The 20,573-nt window shown below is 47.3% G+C and overlaps 1 protein-coding gene across 1 annotated transcript in view; it reads left to right on the top strand.

Moving 5' to 3' along the window:
* Positions 1–19,136, top strand: part of RFX8 (regulatory factor X8) — a 62,915-nt gene extending 43,779 nt beyond the window's left edge. Inside the window, exons 8-15 of the mRNA XM_088026631.1 lie at positions 744–857; positions 1,663–1,813; positions 4,453–4,511; positions 6,000–6,156; positions 8,292–8,386; positions 11,291–11,405; positions 13,920–14,236; positions 18,960–19,136. Of these exons, the coding sequence (XP_087882757.1) occupies positions 744–857; positions 1,663–1,813; positions 4,453–4,511; positions 6,000–6,156; positions 8,292–8,386; positions 11,291–11,405; positions 13,920–14,236; positions 18,960–19,136 (1,185 nt within the window). The remainder of the gene's footprint in view (positions 1–743; positions 858–1,662; positions 1,814–4,452; positions 4,512–5,999; positions 6,157–8,291; positions 8,387–11,290; positions 11,406–13,919; positions 14,237–18,959) is intronic.
* The last annotated feature ends 1,437 nt before the right edge of the window (positions 19,137–20,573 follow it).

Below are 20,573 nucleotides of genomic sequence, written 5' to 3'. Positions count from 1 at the left end.
AACTTCCTTGACAGCCTGTATACAGGAATAGCTCTTTGCCTAGAGTCATCAGCAGGGCCTCGTGTCAGGATTTCAGCGCTGCAAAATATTTGAGCCTGCAAAAATCCTAAAAAGGCAAGGGTCTTTATTAGTTGGCACCTCAGATTGGCCACCTGGTTCAATAATAGAGTCTGAAGAGTCAACATGGGCAAACATAAAGAAAAGTAAGGAAGCTGCCATTTTGTTCCACAACAAAAGGTATCTACAGAAGTCTTTAAAGAAGGCTCCATGGAGAATGATACCGGTGCCCTTTGGCTCACACAGTCCTTGGGTGAATTCTAATTTATCAAGGAGGCCTCTTTGATTAAATACTGTTACACATCCTTCTGAGCTGACAAATAATTGAGGGAGTCAGTCAGTCAATGAACATTTGTTCTAAACGGTGGTCTGTGCTCTGTGGCCAGATCCTCATCCTATTACAAATCAACAGGAGCCCCCTTGTGGTCAGAAACAGCCTTCATTCCAGAAAACTTCTTGAAAATGCCATTCCACATCAGCCCATCCAACTGGCTAGTGGCTCACTGATGGGTTGCTGGAAAGAACACTTCTAAAACACAGCTTGGAAAAGCTGATAGGCCGAGCTATACATTAACTGGACTGAAATTAATCCCATTACCATTTGGGGCTGATTAAGTATATAACGGGGCATCAGTCTCACCAGACACAAAATGAATTTTGGGAGGTATGTTCTGTTCCCTCATCAGGTGGAGGACTTGCTCACTTCCTTCTGGAAATCTCTGCAGCAAGACACAGTCATGCTTATGACATTGCCCGATGTGTGCCAGCTCTTTAAATGCTACGATGTGCAACTGTACAAGGTAGGAAGACATTTGCTTGCCTTGCTGGTTTGTGTCCTTTCCAGAAACCAATACCAGATGCTAGGATTAGGACTGCAGCCCTCCTGTTCTGCAGGCTCCATGGACTTCAGGCCCTCTAAGGAGTAAATCATGGTGTTGATGGAGCCTTTTAATCTTTCTCTAAAACTCAGCTTCTTTTTTTAAATTCGGTGAGAGTTACCTCATGGAAAGAAAAAGCCAGTACACCTGGTGACGTATGGTTCCAGTGATTAGTGAGCCCTGCATTGAGTCAAAGTTCTTTCTCTGGTAACATCAACAAAGAAGTCTTTAAAATGAGTAATTGGAATAATTGCTTTGGAATATACAGAAGTGCTGGGTTTTCTCATTGCTTTTTTTTAAATGCTCAACCTCCAGAGTGATTACTGTTATTTGGGGATCAGTTGTATATAATTTCTATGCTTCTCCTGAAGCTGGTCATGAACCTTTACCTCTTACTTTATTATTTTTTAGGACACAATCTAGTACCTCGAAATGTTTAACACAAAGGTTGAAAACTGGAGGCTGGGTTCAGCCCTTATGTAGTTGGGTTTGATCCCATCTACTATTGGTTGAGATAGTGTTTCTGAAATTTTTTGAAACAATTATCAGTATTTTAAGATCTTTGAAAAAAATCCCATTCTGGCCACACACCCCACGCATTGAGCAGAGACAAGAGCTACATGGTAGCTTTCTCTCTGAGTTTGTGGCACGGCCAAACATGGCCACTTAGAACTGGAGGACGCCTACCCTGGCCGGTAGTCACCTCCTCTCGACAATTCCGTTGTAGGGAATTGAGGATGTTCTCCTTCATGACTTTTTGGAAGATGTTTCTATCCAGTACCTGAAGTCTGTCCGGTTATTCAGCAAGAAATTTAAGCTGTGGCTACTTAATGCTTTGGAAGGTTTTCCAGCCCTTGTACAGATCTCTAAACTCAAAGGTAGGTTTCAATGAAAAGAAAAAAATGAATTCTGTGAGAGTAGATGAAGGATCTAACTTTCACACTGAGGCAGGACATCTCAGCTGGTGGGAAACTCTTCCCCTCCTGCGCTAAACTGAAGCCTGCAAGGCCTGACCAGTTCGGATCTGCTGGCATTTTCTTTAGTGCAATGTTGGGTCCTTGTGCTGATCCATCCACACCCTTTCATCGATTGCCCCTTATAAATCCTAACATGGATTTCTGACAGGCCCACGGGGTTAGAGGTGCAGAAAAGTTGCCACTGACTATGGTCCAGGCAGGGGAGAAGCCACAGTGCGTCCAGCTGGTGACTAATGTGTGCCTTCTCAAACCAGCCTCCTGAGGGCAGCCTGCAATCCTTGGGCTAGGTGGCCCAATATTCTTCCACCTCTTTGTGCTCTGTGTGGCCTCTCAGCAAGGCTTCCAAGAATATCGCTCCCTCCTTAGAAATTCCTCCCATGTCCTTAACTTTTTCACACCTCTTGGGCCACTGGGGCATTCCCACTTTTGTGGTCTCAGTCTCCCCATTGACCTTCTAGAACATGTTCCCTTCCATCCTGCTGCCAGGTGGTAGTCTCTGAAGACTCCTTCCCCCAGGCTGTTTGTCTGCTCAAGGCCTACAGCAGCTTAAAATGCCAACAACACCCATGTCCGCGTGTGCAGGACATGCTTTATGGTCCTGGAATACCTCTTCTCCCCCTCCTGCCTCTGTGAGGTTTTCCACCACTGCCTGTAGCTTCCTCCAGCGCCCTCCCCACCCGGGCCCTCCTCTTCCTGGGCCAGCTTGCTCAGGGCTGAGTCTTGCTTTCTTTGCACACTGTTTGCTGTCTTCTCAGACTGGCCCCAGAACAGGACCAGCTCTAATTTTAACCCACCAGCCCTGCACCCCTTGCTGTGTTCAGTACTCACACTGGGAAACTTGATCCCACGCGACCCACCTGGACATGTTCCCATGGCCGGGCAGGGACCGTGGGCCGGAGACTGCCAACCAAGAATCAGCAGAAAGAGGGTGCTGCAGGGAACGTGAGGTCTGGAACTTGCTGTGGCAGAGGGTCCATGAAGTGAGGAGATTTCGCCACTCAAGCCCAGTCTCCCTCCGTCCCTCCCTGAGGCTACTTCAGAGCTTTCTTGTTGGTCATCCTGCCTCCAGCCTCACCCCCTCGATCACACATCCCTCTGCCTCTAGTGATGGTTCTACACAGTGATCTGACCCATTAAAACCTTCCACGGACCCTGCTGCCTGGACGGTCCACAGGCCTTCACTCACTATGTGGAGTCATTTACAGCTTGGCCTCTGGTCTCATCCTTGTCCCAAACCCCTGGGGGAATCCCCCCACTGGTGCTCCCCAGCAACACAAGACAGGTTGTATCCAAAAAGGTCCTTATTCCTGCTCCTGTCTCTGCCTAGAATGCCAGCCCCATCCCCACCCCCCACCTCCCTCCCCCGCCAAGTCCTCACCCCTCCCTAACTCCTAACTTGCACATTCTAAATGAAGCCACACCTGACACCTTCTTCCAAACAGGCCCCTCCCTCCCCTCTGCACCCCCCCACACCGCTTCCTTCATTCTTCCCCAGGTGGCTCTCACACTGCCCGGGGCTCTTACCCTGCTGTGGGGAAGGCATCTGTAGGTCTGGTGACCCATCCTCAGAGGGTGAGCCCTTAGCAGGTAGAGGCTGCCCTCCTTCGTCCAACAATCCGGTGAACACCCAGCACACATTTATGGAGCAAACACTGCACTAGTGTCCCTCATAAATATTTGTCAGATGAATACATGCACACACTCCCTTTATGTTTCCTCTTTTTGCCCTTTCCTTTTCTTGGGTCACTTTTCTTTTTTAAAGATTTATTTATTTATTTGAGAGAGAGCGAGTGAGCATGGGGGTGGAACAGAAGGAGAGAGAGAATCCTGAAGCCGTCTCCCCATTGAGCACAGAGCCCAATGCGGGGCTCGATCCCAGGACCCTGAGATCCTGACCTGAGCTGAAATCAAGAGTCGGATGCTCAAGTGACTGAGCCACCCAGGCGCCCCTCCTTGGGTCAGTTGTTGAGGAGAGCACTGTAGAGATGACAAAGTTGGGGGAAGTCCTAAACTCCTTTGAGCAGGCACGTCAGATGCTGGGAGTACATCACATTCTGGCACGGAGGGGCGGGGGGGATGGTTTTAGTCAAGTGGCCCCTGCCAGTATCTCCTAGCCATTCGGGAAAGGGCCAGTGGGCGGTGGAAGACCAGGATGCGTGGAGGCCTCCCTGTGTGGAGGGCAGTTTAGGCAGCTGTACCTTCCTGGGCAAACCCGCGGGCCTCACGTCCATACTGTGCGCCTTCTTCCCCACTGTGTGCCTAAGAACTTGAAGCTACAGGGGCGCCTGGGTGGTTCAGTTGGTTAAGCATCTGCCTTCGGCTCAGGTCATGATCTCAGGGTCCTGGGCTCGAGGACCGCATCAGGCTCCCTGCTCAGTGGGGAGTCTGCTTCTCCCTCTCCCTCTCCCTCTGCCCCTCCCCCTGCTTGTGTACTCTCTCGCCCACTCTCTCTCTCTGTCAAATAAATAAATAAAAATATTTATTTAAAAAAAACTTGAAGCTACAGTATTAATAATGGCCATATGTTTTGTTCTCAACAGAAGTTACTGTGTTTGTCAAAAGACTAAGAAGGAAGACATACCTTTCCAACATGGCAAAGGTAGGTTTCAGCCAACAGGACAGTAGGGAACAAAGCAGTTTCCTGAAGCAAAAAGTGAAAGGTGCAAGTATGTCCTAAGAGCAGGTGGTAGCTCCCGTTGTAGGGAGGCCATATCCATCTCCTTAGAGGGCAGACAGGAGGACCTTGTTGGCCACTAACTGGGAAGGTGTAGAGTGCCCAAAACTCTCAGCTAGAAGCCCACCCCACTGCTCCCCTGCTCAGAAAGGCTCTCCCTGCAGGAGAAAAAGCAGAACAAGCAGGTCAGTGTTCTAAAGTTCGAGAGGAAGAATCCACATAAGTGCTGACCAGGGCCAGCCAGTGTCAGAGGTGAAAGGGCATCATGGCAGAGTCTAGAATAGACAGATGGAGACCGTCACCCTGTGCAAGGCCCCATGGACTCCATGTGTCCAGTCTGCCAGGTTTCTCAGCTCTGACCTTTTCCCTCCTGGGTTGTTTATGTAGCTTCAGTGTTAGAGGAAGGCAGAGAAGGGCTGAAAGAAAGATTCTATAATGCCAGTGTGTGGGCCCCTCAGGAATCTGTTCTGAAATCCTGTGGACACCAGATTGGGACAGCGCTTAGACTGCAGCTCTGTTCTAAATCAGTCCCAGCTCGGGAGGAGCACTGCCGGGCCCCTCCGCTTGGCCATCTCTGTCCTTCCAGCACAAAACTCTCTCTCGACTTCGCGTTTCCCGGGGTTGGTTCCTGCCTCTGTGCTCACAGCCCATCCGGTTCTCCAGCACTTTCTCATTCCTGATTGGGTCAACCGGTGATGGCCAACCCAAGTGGCAAGCTGGGGTTCTAGAGCCACCCTGCTCTGAATCTTCTCTTTCTGAACACGATGGTTGGGGGAAAGTTTACTCAACATCCCAGGTGCCCTCAGGCTCCTCCCCTGTCAGATGGAGGAGGTAGCTGCAGGGTCTGCTCCTGAGGCTGGTGTTGAGGATGACCCGCTGCTCAGCCCTGGGGCTCCAGAAATGGAGGGGATTGGATTGTCCCCGTTGGGTGGCTGAAAATGTCAGCTCCCAGCAGCTGAATTCATGGCCCAGAGGAAGGACAGAGATAGCGTCTGGTGCCCGCAGCCCCCCTCTGGAACTGGCATCTGTGGAGCCACATTCTCCTTGCAGAGCTTCCAGCAGAGCCGCCGTGCTCCTCTCTAGAGTAGTTCAGGTGCTTGGAGTGGGGTGTAGGGAATAAGAATCAGGGAGAGGAAGAGCCACAGAGCCCCAGGAGCCCTGACCACATCTGCCTCTGAGCAGAAGGACTCTGAAAGGTGATTTTCAGAAAGGCCGTCCTAGAATACGTGCAATTTGAACATTTCAGTTGTCATGTAGGATTCAGTTTTAGTGGGTAATACCCAAATCCACTTCTCTTTCTCCTAAAAAAAAAAAAAAAAAAAAAAAAAAATCTTAGTCTTTTGGAGAGGGGAATTAGGCAAAAGTAAAAGGACAAGATTTAATGAAGTTATTATGCTTCTCCATTATCTTTAGACTATGAGAATGGTGTTGAAAAATAACAGGAGAGTCAGCGTTTTGAAGTCGGATCTACATGCCATCATCAGTCAAGGCGCTTTGGACATGTCTAAGAAAGCCCTGCCAAGTAACCCGAGTAGTGCCGCTGACCTGGAGACACATGCAGAGATGAAATGTAATCTCCCTTCTGCACCTTGCATTATTGGGTCATTTGGGATATATTTGGGGCTGGCGTGGCCATTATTGTTTATGAATTCTTAATAGAGGTGGAACCTACTTTACTCTTTGATATTATCATTTATCTGCTCGCACATCTCTTCCTGCAGGGGTGAGGAAGGGTTCGCCATGTCACCAGTGCTAATACACGTTTGTTGAATGAATGAACAGAGGAGGGTGGTTGTTGCTTCCCAGTATTTCTTCCTGGAAATCAACGTAGGGTGTCTCCTTTGGAAAAAAACATCGATCTTGTACATGCAGATTCAACAGTGTCTCTTCTAACTCAGTCCGAATCACATTAAGTTAACCCTGCCTTGCCAGATTCCGCTGTGTCACTATTGTGAGCATTACCAGTGTTATTTTTCACAAGGTGAAGCTTAGCCATGTGCTCTTACCGTTATTTCACTACTTTCCAAACAAGTGATAGTAAGTATGTGGATATTCCTGCCCTTTGCTATCTGAGAGTTGTAACTGTTTTCAAGGGAAAAATCTCCCTTGCACAAAGAGCTTGACAAGCGGGCTGACAGCATTGTTCCATCTCCGGGAAGCGAGAGTAGTGAGAGAAGCAGCTGTCCTCACTCAGCGGGGAGAACCTGGGTGCTGTTTCAGGAGGAGAGCTGCAGAAGGTGTATGACCTCCTCCCCCAGACTACGGGCGAATCTCTAGGCCTTTGTAGGAGAGTTGCCAGGAGGGGCCATGGGAGCCGCGCTCCATTCATGCACGTTCCAGACACCCCCCAGGATGGCCCGGGAAGGTCCAGTAGCCTCATCCTCCATGAGCCTGGCCCTGTCCTGATACACTTAGCTGTGCTGAGAGCTGCCTCCCCAGAACCTGTGGGCTTCTTCCGGTGTCAGCTGTGGCTTATTCATCTTGGTCCACCCAACACGGTGCTGGCGCATGGTAGCACCCACATACTTCATAACTAGTTGAATACATGGATTCAGTAGTGCATAAATGCACCACAAATTATCCTGGCCTCTTTCTTAACCTGGAAGTAGGGCCGACTTTGGTAGGATTGTACCAGTTATTAAAATATATAAATAGGTCCATACTTGTCGGCGGGTCGCCCCTGCCCCTATTGTCTGGCTGTTCCAAATCCCAGCTCCTTCCCTCCCAAACCAGTAATAAGAAGGTAAACCCCTAACCTAGGAAACTTCAGAGATATGGACAAGCAGTGCTCATTAGTAGGAGCCCAAAAGGCCCTCTTCCCAGGCTACTGGTTCTCCCCCACACTCCAGGTAATTGCCCAAAGCCTGCTCTTGCCCCCAGCCAGAGCGCAGGGAGCCCCAGAAGGGCATGAGGCCTCTCCCCCGGAAGCCGGCCCAGTAGTCCTGTGTGCTCCTACTGGCATTCTTGTGAAGAGAACTTCCAAGAGGGCACAGAGCCAGCAGGGAGGCAGTATTCTGGTCACCACTGCTGACGCCTAGCAGATAAATGCTGGAGGTGTCCCTGGAGGATCCTCCAGATGAGACCTGGCCAAGCCTCAGTCAGGGCCATGGCAACTTACTCAGGTTTCTAAACTCTGCTTGGTACATAGCCGCATTCCAAAAGGTGGGCGAGCCCAAGACTGTTCTTTGCTCAGTGCTGCCTGTGCAGGTGAGGACCCAGTCCTGATGTCACACATGCTTGGGCCCCACCATTCAGGTCTGTACTGAATTTATAGCCCCAGGCAAGGCACATCCCTCATCGGCTTTGATGTCCACCATGGGTTTAAAGGACATTAATAAACTACCCCTGTTGTGAAAACGGCAAGGGTAGGTGAGCTCATGTCTGTATCATGCAATGAGCTCATCTGTAGCTGGGTTCTGTATAATTACAAGGTGTAGTTATTATTACAAAATATTTTTTTTCCATTTCAACAAGTGACAGATATGGTTCCTAAGAGGCAAGACCATGTAACTCTGAACTAGTTGACCGCAGAGGTGACAAATCCAGCTTTAGAATTCTTCCTTTGTGTTCAAAAGGAGTGTGAGGCCCCAGGAAATGCCTTTGAACTACCGGTCCAGTGTTGTCCCCTAGGTCACCTAGTATACAAATACCTACAGTAAAATCCTGCTACTTTGCTCACAATCGTTTTGTTTCTTTTGTTTCCAGGTTTAAGCAGTTTGATTTCTTTGCTGGGGACATCCACAGATCTCAGCATATTCCTGAATTGTCTATCCTCAAATCTCCAAACATTTGTCTTCCAGGTACAAAACCATTATTTTTTTTTAAGGGAAGAAAGGGCTGTTGATCATTCTAGCTACATTTTAGCACCAGTGCCCATGACCTGGTGCAATGAAAGAGTTTTCTCTGGCCAGAAATGTGACAAGGTTGGTGCGGGTGTTAAAGATAGGGAAGTGGTGTCTCAGTACCTCCTGCAACAAGGCAGGAATCAGAGGCTGGCACATACAGGTGTGTGTTTGTGGGTGAGCACGTGCACTTGGGTGAGCATGTGTGGTCTCAGGTGTGTGTGCAAGTGAGCATGTATGTGCAGGTGAGTGGGGGTGATGGTGGATGAGCATGTGGGGGTGAGCGTGGGTGAGTGTGTGTGCAAGTGAGCATGAGTGTGGACTGAACATGGGTATGTAGGTGAATGTGTGTGAGGGCGAGCCCATGAGCATGGATGAGTGTATGTGTGCACCAAGCAAGAATGTCTAGGAGGAAGAAAGAAAACAGTCTATTTAGGGAGAACAGTGCTGGTCTAGGTATTTTGCAGAACCATCCAAGTGTTAAGCTTGATTTCACAAAATCAAAGATGCATTGTTTTAGATACAGATGGGTTTGGTCCTTCTGGTCGACTTGAAACTTGGGTGTTACTTGACTAGGGCGTTACTTTGGCTTGTTGTCCTCATCCTCTGCCTTGGCAGCCTCACTGTAAGAGCTAAGAGTACTGTCAGAGAAAGTCCCAGCACCCCCGCCCAGCGACCCAGAGGGGGTGGTGGTGGCTGAGGAGCTGGGGGCTATGCATTAAAACCTAGACCCAGACGAGGCAGCCGAGGGCTGCGCTGCCTTGAGGCATTGTCCTCTGAAGGCTGAGGCAGTTAGGAAGGGCCTTGATGAGGGAGGTGGGATTTAAACAAGATGTAGAAGGTGAATAGGATTAAAGCAAACTAAGAAAAGGAACATTGTCCACACGAGACTGGCAAGAGCAGAATGAGCATATGGAAAAATGGAGGGCCATTTACGGAAGAAGCAGACGTCTCTGGAGCAGAGAACAAAGACTTGGAGGGCCTGGGCCAGAAACTCGACTTTGGGCTTTCTGTTAAGCCTCCAGTCACATTTCTTTCTCTCCCCCTTCCTGCCCCACGTGTTCTTGTCTATATGCCTGTCCTCTCTATCAAAGAAAAAAGGGCACAGGTAATACCTAAGACTGCAGGTGGCAGTAAGGTGACACACCTCAGAGATGAACCAGGAAACTTTTCGGGAAGGAGTTTGGAAGTCAGTTCCAACGCTTGGCAGGTGTCTGTTTCCATTCTTTGCCTCTGGGTGATAATCGTTCCCGATTCTGTATGGCTTTTCTTTCTCCTCGCTGGGCTTTGGCAAAGCCTGTTTGTAACAGTGGTAAGCATGTCCAGGGTTGCTTTGCTGTGGAGACATGTATTCATTTGATAGCTTCACCCGTAGAAGCTTTCAAGCCTCTGTTCCTTGTTTTGGGTTTTCACTCCACGCCTGACTTGAACCAAGATGAGTCCCCCTGAGACCAGTAATACCAATCCTGCCTCAAAGCAGCCCGAGAGGCTCACCCTGTTTTAGACCATGTAACACTGTATTTCCCAAGACTCCCACCCCCATATCTTCAGCCTTCACAAATGAGGCATGTTAGAAAAATGGTATTTTTGTAACCGTGCCTTTGAAGGGCTTGTTTTTGTACAACATCTTGGCTGATAAAAAACCAGACTATTGTCAATAAAATACTCAGACTGTGGAAATATAAGCCCTGAGGCATGTGGGAGGTGACTAACGGCTTCGGTGGCTGGCGTCTGGCTGCAGGCTCACAGAGGAAGCCGGTCAGCTGGGTCACGTGCTCCCTCTCCCAGTTCTCACTGGTTTGGGCCCAGCAGCAGCTTCTGGACACAGGGGCCTGAAGTGCCACGTGGGTAGCCACAGCTCTCAGGGTTTACATTTCAACACTTGTGCAGAGTGCTGGTCACCCAGGGCTACTTCTCCCCATGCTTTTCAGAAGTATCCTTGTGTCCGTTGAGCGGGGCTCCTTCTGGGAGTCCTGTGTTAGGTGGTCAGAAGCACCAGGCCAGGGGCCAGGAGCCCACGGTGGGAGGATGCTGCTCCTGGATGGGGTTCACCACCTCCCAGAGCCCGGGGCACTCACAGTGTGCAGAGGAAGGAGCAGCAGAGATGAAAAAGGGTATTATTCCCTCATTTCTAGCCAGGCTCAACATCTCCTCCTCAGAGACTTGTGGTCGTGCCCCGTGTGTGGCCCAAATACATGATGAGGCTTAGGAGGGCTTCAGGGGCGTTCATTCTAACACATGCCCGCGAGATTCATAGGATCCCCAAGGCGACTCTCTGTCTAGATGGAGTTTTGCAGCCTGCATGTGGAGGCATCTCACTGGTACCCAGTTTAGTGCTACCCAGCCTGTCCACTGGCTGCCCGGATGGAAGCTTCCAGGCCTCAGGTCATGCACATGGTGCAGCGGCCAGCTTTGTGCTTTCCAGAATCAGCGCAGTTACCTTCATTAGTGTGGGGTCCTGGGCCGCTTTTGCACGCGCTCAGACTGGGCAGGTATAGAGCGGCCAGCAGCTCTCTCAGGGGCGACTGCCAGGTGGGCCCAGAGAGGCTGCCCGCGCCAGTCCTCTGTGGTGCTTCACAAATGACCGCTTTTGGAAAACTGTGTGGAATCAAAACAAAAAACGTAGGCCAGTTACCCACCTCTTTCCTTCTCTCCGCCAATCTCAAAGGGTTCTGCCCTAGAATCATCTCCACAGGAGATGCGGGAGACCACAAATAGGCCACTGTGCCTCTGCCTCATCGTTTCTTTTTCCTCTTCTCGCCCGGCCACTTGGGGGCGTCTGTGCGTGGCAGCCGTGCGTACATGATCTTCCAGACTTTGTCACAAACCCCAGCATTTTTTTTCCTCACAAAAATGTAATAGCCCAGCAGAAGCAAAGAAGAGTTTATCAAATTGGCCGCCAGCTTCCAGCTAAGATGGAATTTCCTTCTCACCGCCGTAAGCAAAGCCATGACTCTCTGCCACAGAGATAGTTTCGGTAAGTCAGAGAACACAAAACATTTTGGTATTTTAAAATGTTATTAAGCATAGAATCCAGTCACCTTCTTTTCACCTTTTTAAAAAAATATTTATTTTTGTGAGAGGGAGAGGGAGAGCAGGAACACGAGCAGAGGGAGCAGCAGAGGCAGAGGGAGAAGCAGACTCCCCACTGAGCAGGGAGCCCGACAAGGGACTCCATCCCAGGACGCTGGGATCATGACCTGAGCCGATGGCAGACGTTCAACCAACTGAGCCACCCAGGCGCCCCTCTTTTCACCTTTTTTGTAAAATACAACACAGACCTAGAAAGCCATAATAATTGTGTTTTAATGGCAACCGTGATAGTCCATCAAACAGTCAAACCAAACTTCCCTTTCCCTTTCCATCATGGTTGGATGCATAAGAGGCCTCCCCTTGTTTTTGAATTGTGTACTTGGGTGTTTTTAGAAAAGCACCCAGGGAGCCAACTGAGATGGGGGGGGAAATGGGTTCTTTGGGGCACCCAAGTTTAAATTTCAGGACTAACGATTGATCCAGTCACCATTGTATGCAGATAGTGGAAAGAGTGAAGTAGCATCCATTGCAAACTATCTGCTCAAATAGGTGGTCTTTCTTTGTCAGGAAGGGTCACGTCTGTCCCATCTGTGGCAAAGATGCAGCATAGAGGAACTGTAGGAAGGGAAGTTCACCACTGAGCCCCATGGAGAGGATCATTCATTCCAGTGGATAGTTATTGTGTCCCTACAAAGTCCCAGGCACCTTCCCAGGCACTAGGCGTAACAGCAGTGAAAAGACAAAGTCTCCGCCCCTGTGAGCTTGCACACCAATCTGGGTGAAGAATCCCTGCTCCAGAGAGCTGCCAGATGCCCTCACGGCAGGCAGGTGAAACGAGGAAGAGAAGACAAGCTTTATCGTAGACCAGTTTTGCCAACACTCTGGAACTCTTTCGAGGGTGGCTGCTGTCACCTGTCATCCATGGAGGTGACACTCACTGGTAATGAGACTCTCCCCTTTAGTGAAGTCCAAAATGACTCTGCTTTATGCTAATGCTCTCCCAGAGCAAAGTGAGGGAGTGGAGCTCCTGTGCTGAGCTCCTGATAAGAAACCCAGCCCTGAAGCTGTTGCCCCCTACCCCACCACACACCCTCTTTGGACCTCTGTATGATGTCCCAAAAAGTATTTACATTGGTTTTTCCTCTTCATGTGGTTAAATGGGCCAGAGGTTACTGGTCAGGCTTATTCCAGACCAAGTCAGGTCATTCTGTCTCCCCGGGATCCATCACGGAAAAACAAACATTGCGTAAGGCTTTGAAATGGACAAAATTTGCTGGAAATGGAGGAAAGGCTTTGAAATAGGCAGAAGGTTCAGTGCACCCTTCTGAGTTATCTTCAGCTTTCCTGTGTTTGAGTTATTTTACAACTCTCTAAATTGTATCAATAATAATGCAAATGATTCTCCCCCAGGGAAATGCAAACTAATTGTGTCAGGTGGATGCTATTCATTACTGCCCTGAGGACAGATCTGTGGAGCATCTTTACTGTCTATACATGCTCAGTGCTTGGAATTCTCCTTTGAACAAGTTGGCAACATTTTACGAACTTCCTCTTTAATAAATGACTTAGATGAGATCTTTGACACGTGTTCATTTTATATCTGTTGAGAGCTGTGGTTTTACCTTCATTAAAAAAGTATCTTTTGGGGCGCCTGGGTGGCTCAGTTATTGGGTATCTGCCTTCGGCTCAGATCATGATCCCAGGGTCCTGGGATTGAGCCCCACATCAGGCTCCCTGCTCAGCGGGAAGCCTGCTTCTCCCTCTCCCACTCCCCCTGCTTGTGGGTTCCCTCTCTCTGTGTGTCTCTCTCTGTCAAATAAATAAAATTTTTAAGAAAAAAAAAAAGTATCTTTTAATGATAGCAATAAGCCAGATCCCCCTCCCCTCAACCCTGCCCCGCTTTTCAGCTGAACATTAATTATCCTTCTTTCCTGGAAGACCAAAGGCCTTGGGATTTGGAGCGTTCAGCTGAGTCACATGCCCTCCTGTCTCCCCTTCACGATCTCCCTGATGGCGGGCCTGCAGGCGCTACATTTCCAGCCTCCCATCGGCAGCTGGCTCCCTTCCATACTCTGCCTCCACATCTCCTCCCAGCCTGTCCCTTAACTACCCCGTGTGCCAACCAAAGGGGGCTGAGAGGTACATTCTCCAGCTCTGGGAACCGCACCTCTTTCTCTGTAGGATTTGCTTTTCTCCCACCTCACATTGGATGGGCTTTAAGTTCCCTCTCATGGCTCAGGCTATTTAGCTGTCTGTGCTTTCTGTCCCAGGAGCCACCTTGCTGGGGTTCACGGGTATGGAATACCTGCCCAGGAACCTCCAGGATCTGCTATAGGAGTGAGAAGGCCCCAGTACACAGAAGTTAAAAGCCCCAGAAAAGTTGGTAATTCCATAGTGATCTGTTTATCTGTCCATCTGTCTATCTAATTACTCATTTGGGGTTGTTATTTCAATGTAGGCTCTTGGCATCTGTTCCACTTGCTGCTTTTGGAATTTGTGACTCATCTACTTCAGTCATGCATGGAAGAGGGGGAGGAGGATGACGATGGGGGACATCTCAAGGAAATGCTACCAGATGACCGGTCTCTTGTCCAGCCAGACCAGGCATCTTTCCACCCTCCACATTCTTCACCAGCGCAGGAGTATGAAAGCCCAAGTGTGGATCCACACTGGGTGACCCTGAAACACAGGGGCCAGAGCCAATGTCCCATGGGTGTGAGCGGTGTGGTTCTCAGCGTCCTGGGCTTCCTGGTGGACAGTGACACGGGCAATAAGGTACAGACACAGGGGCCCCGGCTTCTGCAGTCTTTGCAAAGGACTAAGAACTATCACATGGTTAGGAAACCCATAAAGATCACTTTGTCCAAACAACGATACATGATTCTAGATCCGTCTTTGCTTTGGGAGATTTTGCCAGAGGTGATTATAGTAGCTTATCTGTTGATCACTGGTCAGCTCAGGTTCGTGGTGCATAGATAGGTACCTGGCACACTCAGAGGTGTGGAATATTTGGATGGCCTGGGTCTTGCCTTCCCACAACTTACCAGGTGTGGTTAGACTGACTGAGCTAACTAAACTAAGAGAGAAACACTGAAAACACCTCTGGTATTTTGGATTTTGAAAAGATGGAATTGGGGTACATCCTGAAAGATATAAAAATGAGAACTGCTGGGGCGCCTGGGTGGCTCAGTCAATTAAGTGGCCAACTCTTGATTTCAGCTCAGGCCCTGATCTCAGGGTTGTGAGATTGAGCCCCATGTCCGGTTCCACGCTGGGCATGAAGCCTGCTTAAGATTCTCTCTCTCTGCCCTTCCCTCCTTTAAAAAAAAAAAAAAGATTCTCTCTGCCTCTCCCCCCACCTCAAAAAAAAAAAAGAATTGCTATTTATCTAACACCTACTATACACCCTTTATATGCATCATCTCAAAGCCATATAATCCTGCAGAGTATCTGCTCTTACCATTTTCATGTCATGGCTGAGGTAACTGAGGCTCAGAGAAGCTAAGTGACTTACACAAAGTCACACAGCAAGTAAACAGTGGAACAGAGATTGGAGTCCTGGCCTGCTTGATCTCCAGTCCATTCTTCTCCCACAACACGAGATCAGAAGAGGGTGATCCATGCCCCAAGGAGAATAGGACACAGGTTGCAGAGGTCAGAGAGGGGGCCCTCTCTGAGTGCTAGAAAGAGGAGCCAAACTGATGAAACAAGCAACTGCAACTCCTCTGTTGACCGAGGAAGCGGGGGTACCTGGTGTAAAAAAAAAAAAAAAAAAATTTGCCTTAGTATTAATTTTTAAAATTTCTATACACATGTTTGGAAGTTTAGCCACTTTGCACAGGATTTCTTTTGAGCCCTCAAGTTCCTTCCTCTTTTGAGAAGATGAGGAGTTGAGTTGAGTAGGAGACCCAGGCAGAGGCATGGCCCTTCACCTGAGTTAACAGTGGTCTTGATCATGGAAATGAGTCACAGCCTGAAACTGTCCATGCCCTACAGTCCTCACAATAACCGCAACCTCCAAGGGATCTTTCCTTCCTGAACAAACCCTCATTCCAAGTACTCCAGAGTTCAGAGAACCCTGTTAATTTTTTTAAGAGATTTTATTTATTTATTTGAAAGAGAGAGAGAGGGAGAGAGAGCACAGAGGGAGAGGGAAGAGCAGACTCCCCGCTGAGCAGGGAGCCCGATGTGGAGCTCAATCCCAGGAGCCTGAGATCAAATTTTTTTTATATATAAAGATTTATTTATCTATTTTTAGAGAGAGTGTGTGAGCAGGGGGAGGGGCAGAGGGAGAAGGAGAGAATCCACAAGTAGACTCCCCGCTGAGTGGGGAGCTCGACACGGGGCTCAATCCCAGGACCCTAAGATCATGACCTGAGCTGAAACCAAGAGTTGGATGCTTAACTGACTGAGCCACCCAGGCACCCCCAGAGAACCCTGTTATTGAGCACTTGGATTGGAACACCATACTAGACAAAATGTGAGCAAGAGTAAAAGAGATGCGTCTCAGGTTTACAAATTCTCTGTCTTTGGTTTTTGTTTTCTTACCTTGTGATAGTAAGTTCATATATCCAGCTGCCTTTGATGGTGTTGGTGGAGTAGATTCAGACATGTCTATAAATAAGAAACTCACCTCCTCTGAGAGTGTGTCTGTGAAGCAGACATGATGAATAGGCATGAAATAGGGATATAGTGACATACTGACCTCAAATCAGGGACCCCATGGCAGGGGCAGGAGAGCTGGGCCGCCTTAGGAGAACAACAGCTGGGGACAATTAGGGCATCACTCACGACCTGGTATTTCAGGACTGTTGGCAGAGAAAAGGCCCAGTTAGACCCAGTTGGCCAGGCAGTGCCCAGCAGAATGTCTCTCCCTGCACCCTGACCCTCTGAACGATTGCCCTGTCCTGGCAACAGGGTTCAGAAAGGGCTGGCCAGTAGGAAGCCCCCCTGAGTACACTCTGGAGCATTCTATGGAACCCTAACAGGACAAGCAATTGTGCTGGATGCTCAGCTCCAAGTGTGTACATCTCTCCACTCACTGGCTGGGGAAAGAGCTAAGACTGTAGACAATTTGACATGCCCCTTAGTCACCAAGGTAACTGGGAGTAAACTTTTACTTCTTTGGCCACAGTTAGAAGCTGGTGGAGAGCAGACAGTCAGCTCCTTGTGCTGGGCATTTAAATGCATCGTTTCAACAACCCAATGAGATGTACCATCATTGCCCCCGTTTCACAGATAGCATAACTGAGGCTCATGAGGGGTGGAATAATGTTCCCAAGGTCACCTCGCTAGTAATTGACAGAGCAGGGATTCAAACCTCTGTAGATCTCCTGGCATAACTGTCCCTTCCTAGCACCCTCTCTCTCCCCAGAAGGTGCTACCATGTGCTCTAATTCCAAAAGCAGTGACTTGGGAATGAATTAAAAATACCTTCAAGTCTGATGACTTGGGAACGTAAGTGGGCAATTCTAGTACATAACTTCCTGGGTTCAAATGCCCCATCTTCCACTTCTTAGCTGAGAACCTTGGGCAGGCTGCTTAATTTATCTGTTCCTCTGCTTCCTTATCTACAAAATGGGAATAATAATATCTAATTCCATAGGGCTGTTAAGAAGTTTAAATAAGTCAATCATCGCAAAATTCTTGGAACATAGTAAGAACCCATAATCATTAGTCATCATTATTATTTCTCCAAAGAAACTTAATCTGAGCGCCTTTCCACAACACTCCACCCAATCCCCTAGCAACTCCGAAGTTTATTGCAGTAGGGTTTGACTTATATTTAATTGGTGGAAACAATGGAGAAAGACATTAAATACTTAATTGAACTACATAATAAAGCAATACAGGCAGATGAATGTCAGATAACCCAAGGTAATATGCATTAGAGATTAATTAAACCTGCTTCTGTCTGTGCATGCCTGCTGAATTAGCTATAATGACTTAAACACTCTAACACCAAAAAGTTATGCTCATCTAATTTTTATTGCATTCATTATTCAGCATTTGCACTCCTCATCAACAAAAAAGCACACCCTCAGTGTCCCATCTGCATTCATCTGCCACGAGTTAACACCCCATTCAGCAGCACATCTGTGGCTTCCTCATTCTTTGAACAATTTAGTGTTGCCCTGCACCTATGATGACATCCAGAGTCAGCATTCTGGACTGCCATATCCATCTGTCACTCTTCTACACTCCAGCAACGTTCACGATAGGAAGGTGCCCAGGAGTGTTTAAGAATAAAGTAAAAAATCACAGATATTAAATAAGGAATATTCTTTTTAAAAACATACCACATGGGGGCACCTGGCTGGCTGAGTCAGTAGAGCACGTGACTCTTGATCTTGGGCTTGTGAGTTTGAGCCCCACATTAGGTGTAGAGATCACTTAAAAAAATATTTAGAAATAAAAAATTAAAACAAAAAATAAAAGCATACTACACATTTTTCACTTTAGGGCATGTACTCAAAGATTAAAGCATGGCAAAAATATTTAAAAACAAGGGACTCTGGCTATAGGACAAAGGTAAAGATGATTTTTTTGAGAGAGAAGAAAAACATCCTCTCATTGGGTGGTGATGGTTATTGTCAAATTTAGGGAGAAAGAGTGAGAAATACTTTCACTCACCTTGCGTTTGAAGTTGTTTTGTGTACATCTTTGTAAAATATATTCCCTTATGGGGCGTGGAGGGGGTTATCAATGAAACCAGACCCAAGAAAATAGGTCTCTATCAGTTTGAAAGTATTCATGTCCAAGGAATTGCTAATCTTCCCAGTACCATCGGAGCTAAGGGAAGGAAGGCATAGTATCCTGGTTTCTCTGATGGGAAGCCTTGCTCAGGCAAGTTAGATGGCTTATCCAAGAGTGGGCACTAAGCTAACTCTAGAATCTGTGAATCTCTCAAATCTATTACTACCCAACTGAGTGTTAATTTAACCAATGACTGTTTTCATGGTTTCCCCCCACCACCCCTTATCTACTGGTGTATTTGATGGATGGTGGAGGGAGGGTCTATGTGGGAATTTGAGCCAAGAATGCAGGGACTGGTATCCATCTGGAAGGCAGCCAAAGCGATGAGCATTGCAGCCACCTAGGAGCCCCTTAAACATTTCACAGGTTCCTTCTTGATTTTCACAACGGATCCACACTCTCCCATGTCTTTAATGGAAGAGTGTTGGTTTGATCTCAGTTCCTCACAAACAACTGCAGGCCCATTCCTTTTCCTAAAGAGAGCCCACCTGCCTCACCCCCCATGGCCCCTCTCTCTTACACCATCCCAGGGTTGAGATTCCTTCCCTGAAGTCCTCACCAGGCCCCGAGCATTCTTCAAAGAAATTAGGATATCCTGTAGTAGGAACAAATAAAGGCAGAAGCTTCCAGTTGAGGTCCAAGGGTCGGGCGAGGGCGTGGTAGAAGAATATAAATGGTGGGTCCTGCAACAGGGAATAACTTTTCTTTCTATCTTTGTCTTTTAAACATTTCCCCCTTGCAGCTCATCCAGGTATTATTGGAGGACAAGGCCACGGAAAGCACAGTCAAACTCAGCCTTCCTGTGGGACAAGAAGCCCTTGTAACCTTAAAAGATGGACAAAAATTTGTAATTCACATATCAGATGTACCCCAAAGCTCTGAAAATATTTTTTTTCAGGGAAAGCAATGCAACATATAAGATTATTTATTTGAATAGGACATAAGGAAACATAGATTTTCACTCTTAAGAATATATTAAATGCTAAAGCTTTTGTATTGATAGGAAAGAAGATTTTATGTACATAATAGAGGTAGCATTGTATGTGTTATGTTTATATGTATTTCAAGGAGTTAGTTTTGATGAATCATATAAACTGATTTGGAGAATAATTTTTGCCTCTGTTGCTTTTCTTCAGGGCTTTTCAGGTGTGTTTATTGGGAACTTAACAGAAGAGAAATTTGAGAAATCTTGTTGGGAGTAGAGAAATGGATAGGGGCGCCTGGGTGGCTCAGATGGTTGAGCGTCTGCCTTCGGCTCAGGTCATGATCCCGGGGGCCTGGGGTCGAGTCCCACATTGGGCTCCCTGCTCCTTGGGAGCCTGCTTCTCCCTCTGCCTCTCTCTCTCTCTGTCTCTCATGAATGAATAGATAAAATCTTAAAAAAAAAAAAAAGAATATGCTTTAAAAAAAAAGAGAGAGAAATGGATAAATCTCTAGAGAAAGATAAAGTTTGAAGTATACAAACTGATACAAGGAGAAGAAGGCCAATGGTAACATTTTTCTTCCCCTTGGTAGTGCCTTGATTGAAATAGAATTTGCAGAAAGATCCCCTCAGGCAGTGAGGAACAGACAAAGTACAATTTGATACCAACTATTTGGCTTACACATTGGTCCGTTAAGAACATTCCTAAAGTAAGGTCGAATTTTGAACCCAACAGTGTCTGCAACAAATGATGATATCCTGCTTTGAATCACTTTTTATTCCTCTCTTTGTTGCAAAATCCTAAGAAATGTTGAAACTGAGAATAGAGCCTTGTTAAACCAGATCAATTTTTATGTAACTGATTATAATATTTAAAAGGAATTTAACAATTCATGCTTAACATGATTTCTGGCATAAGTGGAGATAATAGAGAATATTTTATTGATCTCATCTTATTTAAGAAATGAATTAAATTTCCCTAAATGCTTGGAAATTTTAAAGAAACATAAGAACTCTGTCTCTAGATTCATTAAGAATTATTCATCTTTATAGTTAAAGAACTAATCATTTTTCAAGGCCCTCTCCCCCTACACTTAATATATTACGTCATTACTGAAGCTCTCTGGGAGGAGTTGTTTGTCAAAGACTAACTCAGAGATACTCCTTTGCTCACTGTTCAGTGACCTTGCATATCCTTTGTTTGCCCGCATATAAGTAGAGGGTTGGGAGACTGAGTCAAGGAACAAAGGTAGCACCAAGATGTATCAGTCTGGGAACAGTGAATTTTGTTTGCGTATCTGGAGGTAAACTGATAACGTCCTTGAAAAAGCCAACCAGGTTTATCAAAGGCAACAGTCTGAATTGTTTATCACTGGGGTTAGAAGTTAGGGTAGGGGTTGAGGGCGGGTAGTAAGAAAGAGGAGCGGAAGGGGC

Source organism: Eumetopias jubatus, unplaced genomic scaffold, assembly GCF_037043125.1.
Source record: "Eumetopias jubatus isolate StellerSeaLion01/CBP00866 unplaced genomic scaffold, mEumJub1_p1.0 scaffold_9, whole genome shotgun sequence".
Taxonomy (NCBI): domain Eukaryota; kingdom Metazoa; phylum Chordata; class Mammalia; order Carnivora; family Otariidae; genus Eumetopias; species Eumetopias jubatus.
Note: the sequence above shows the minus strand (reverse complement) of the source record. Positions and strands in the feature narration are given on the sequence as shown.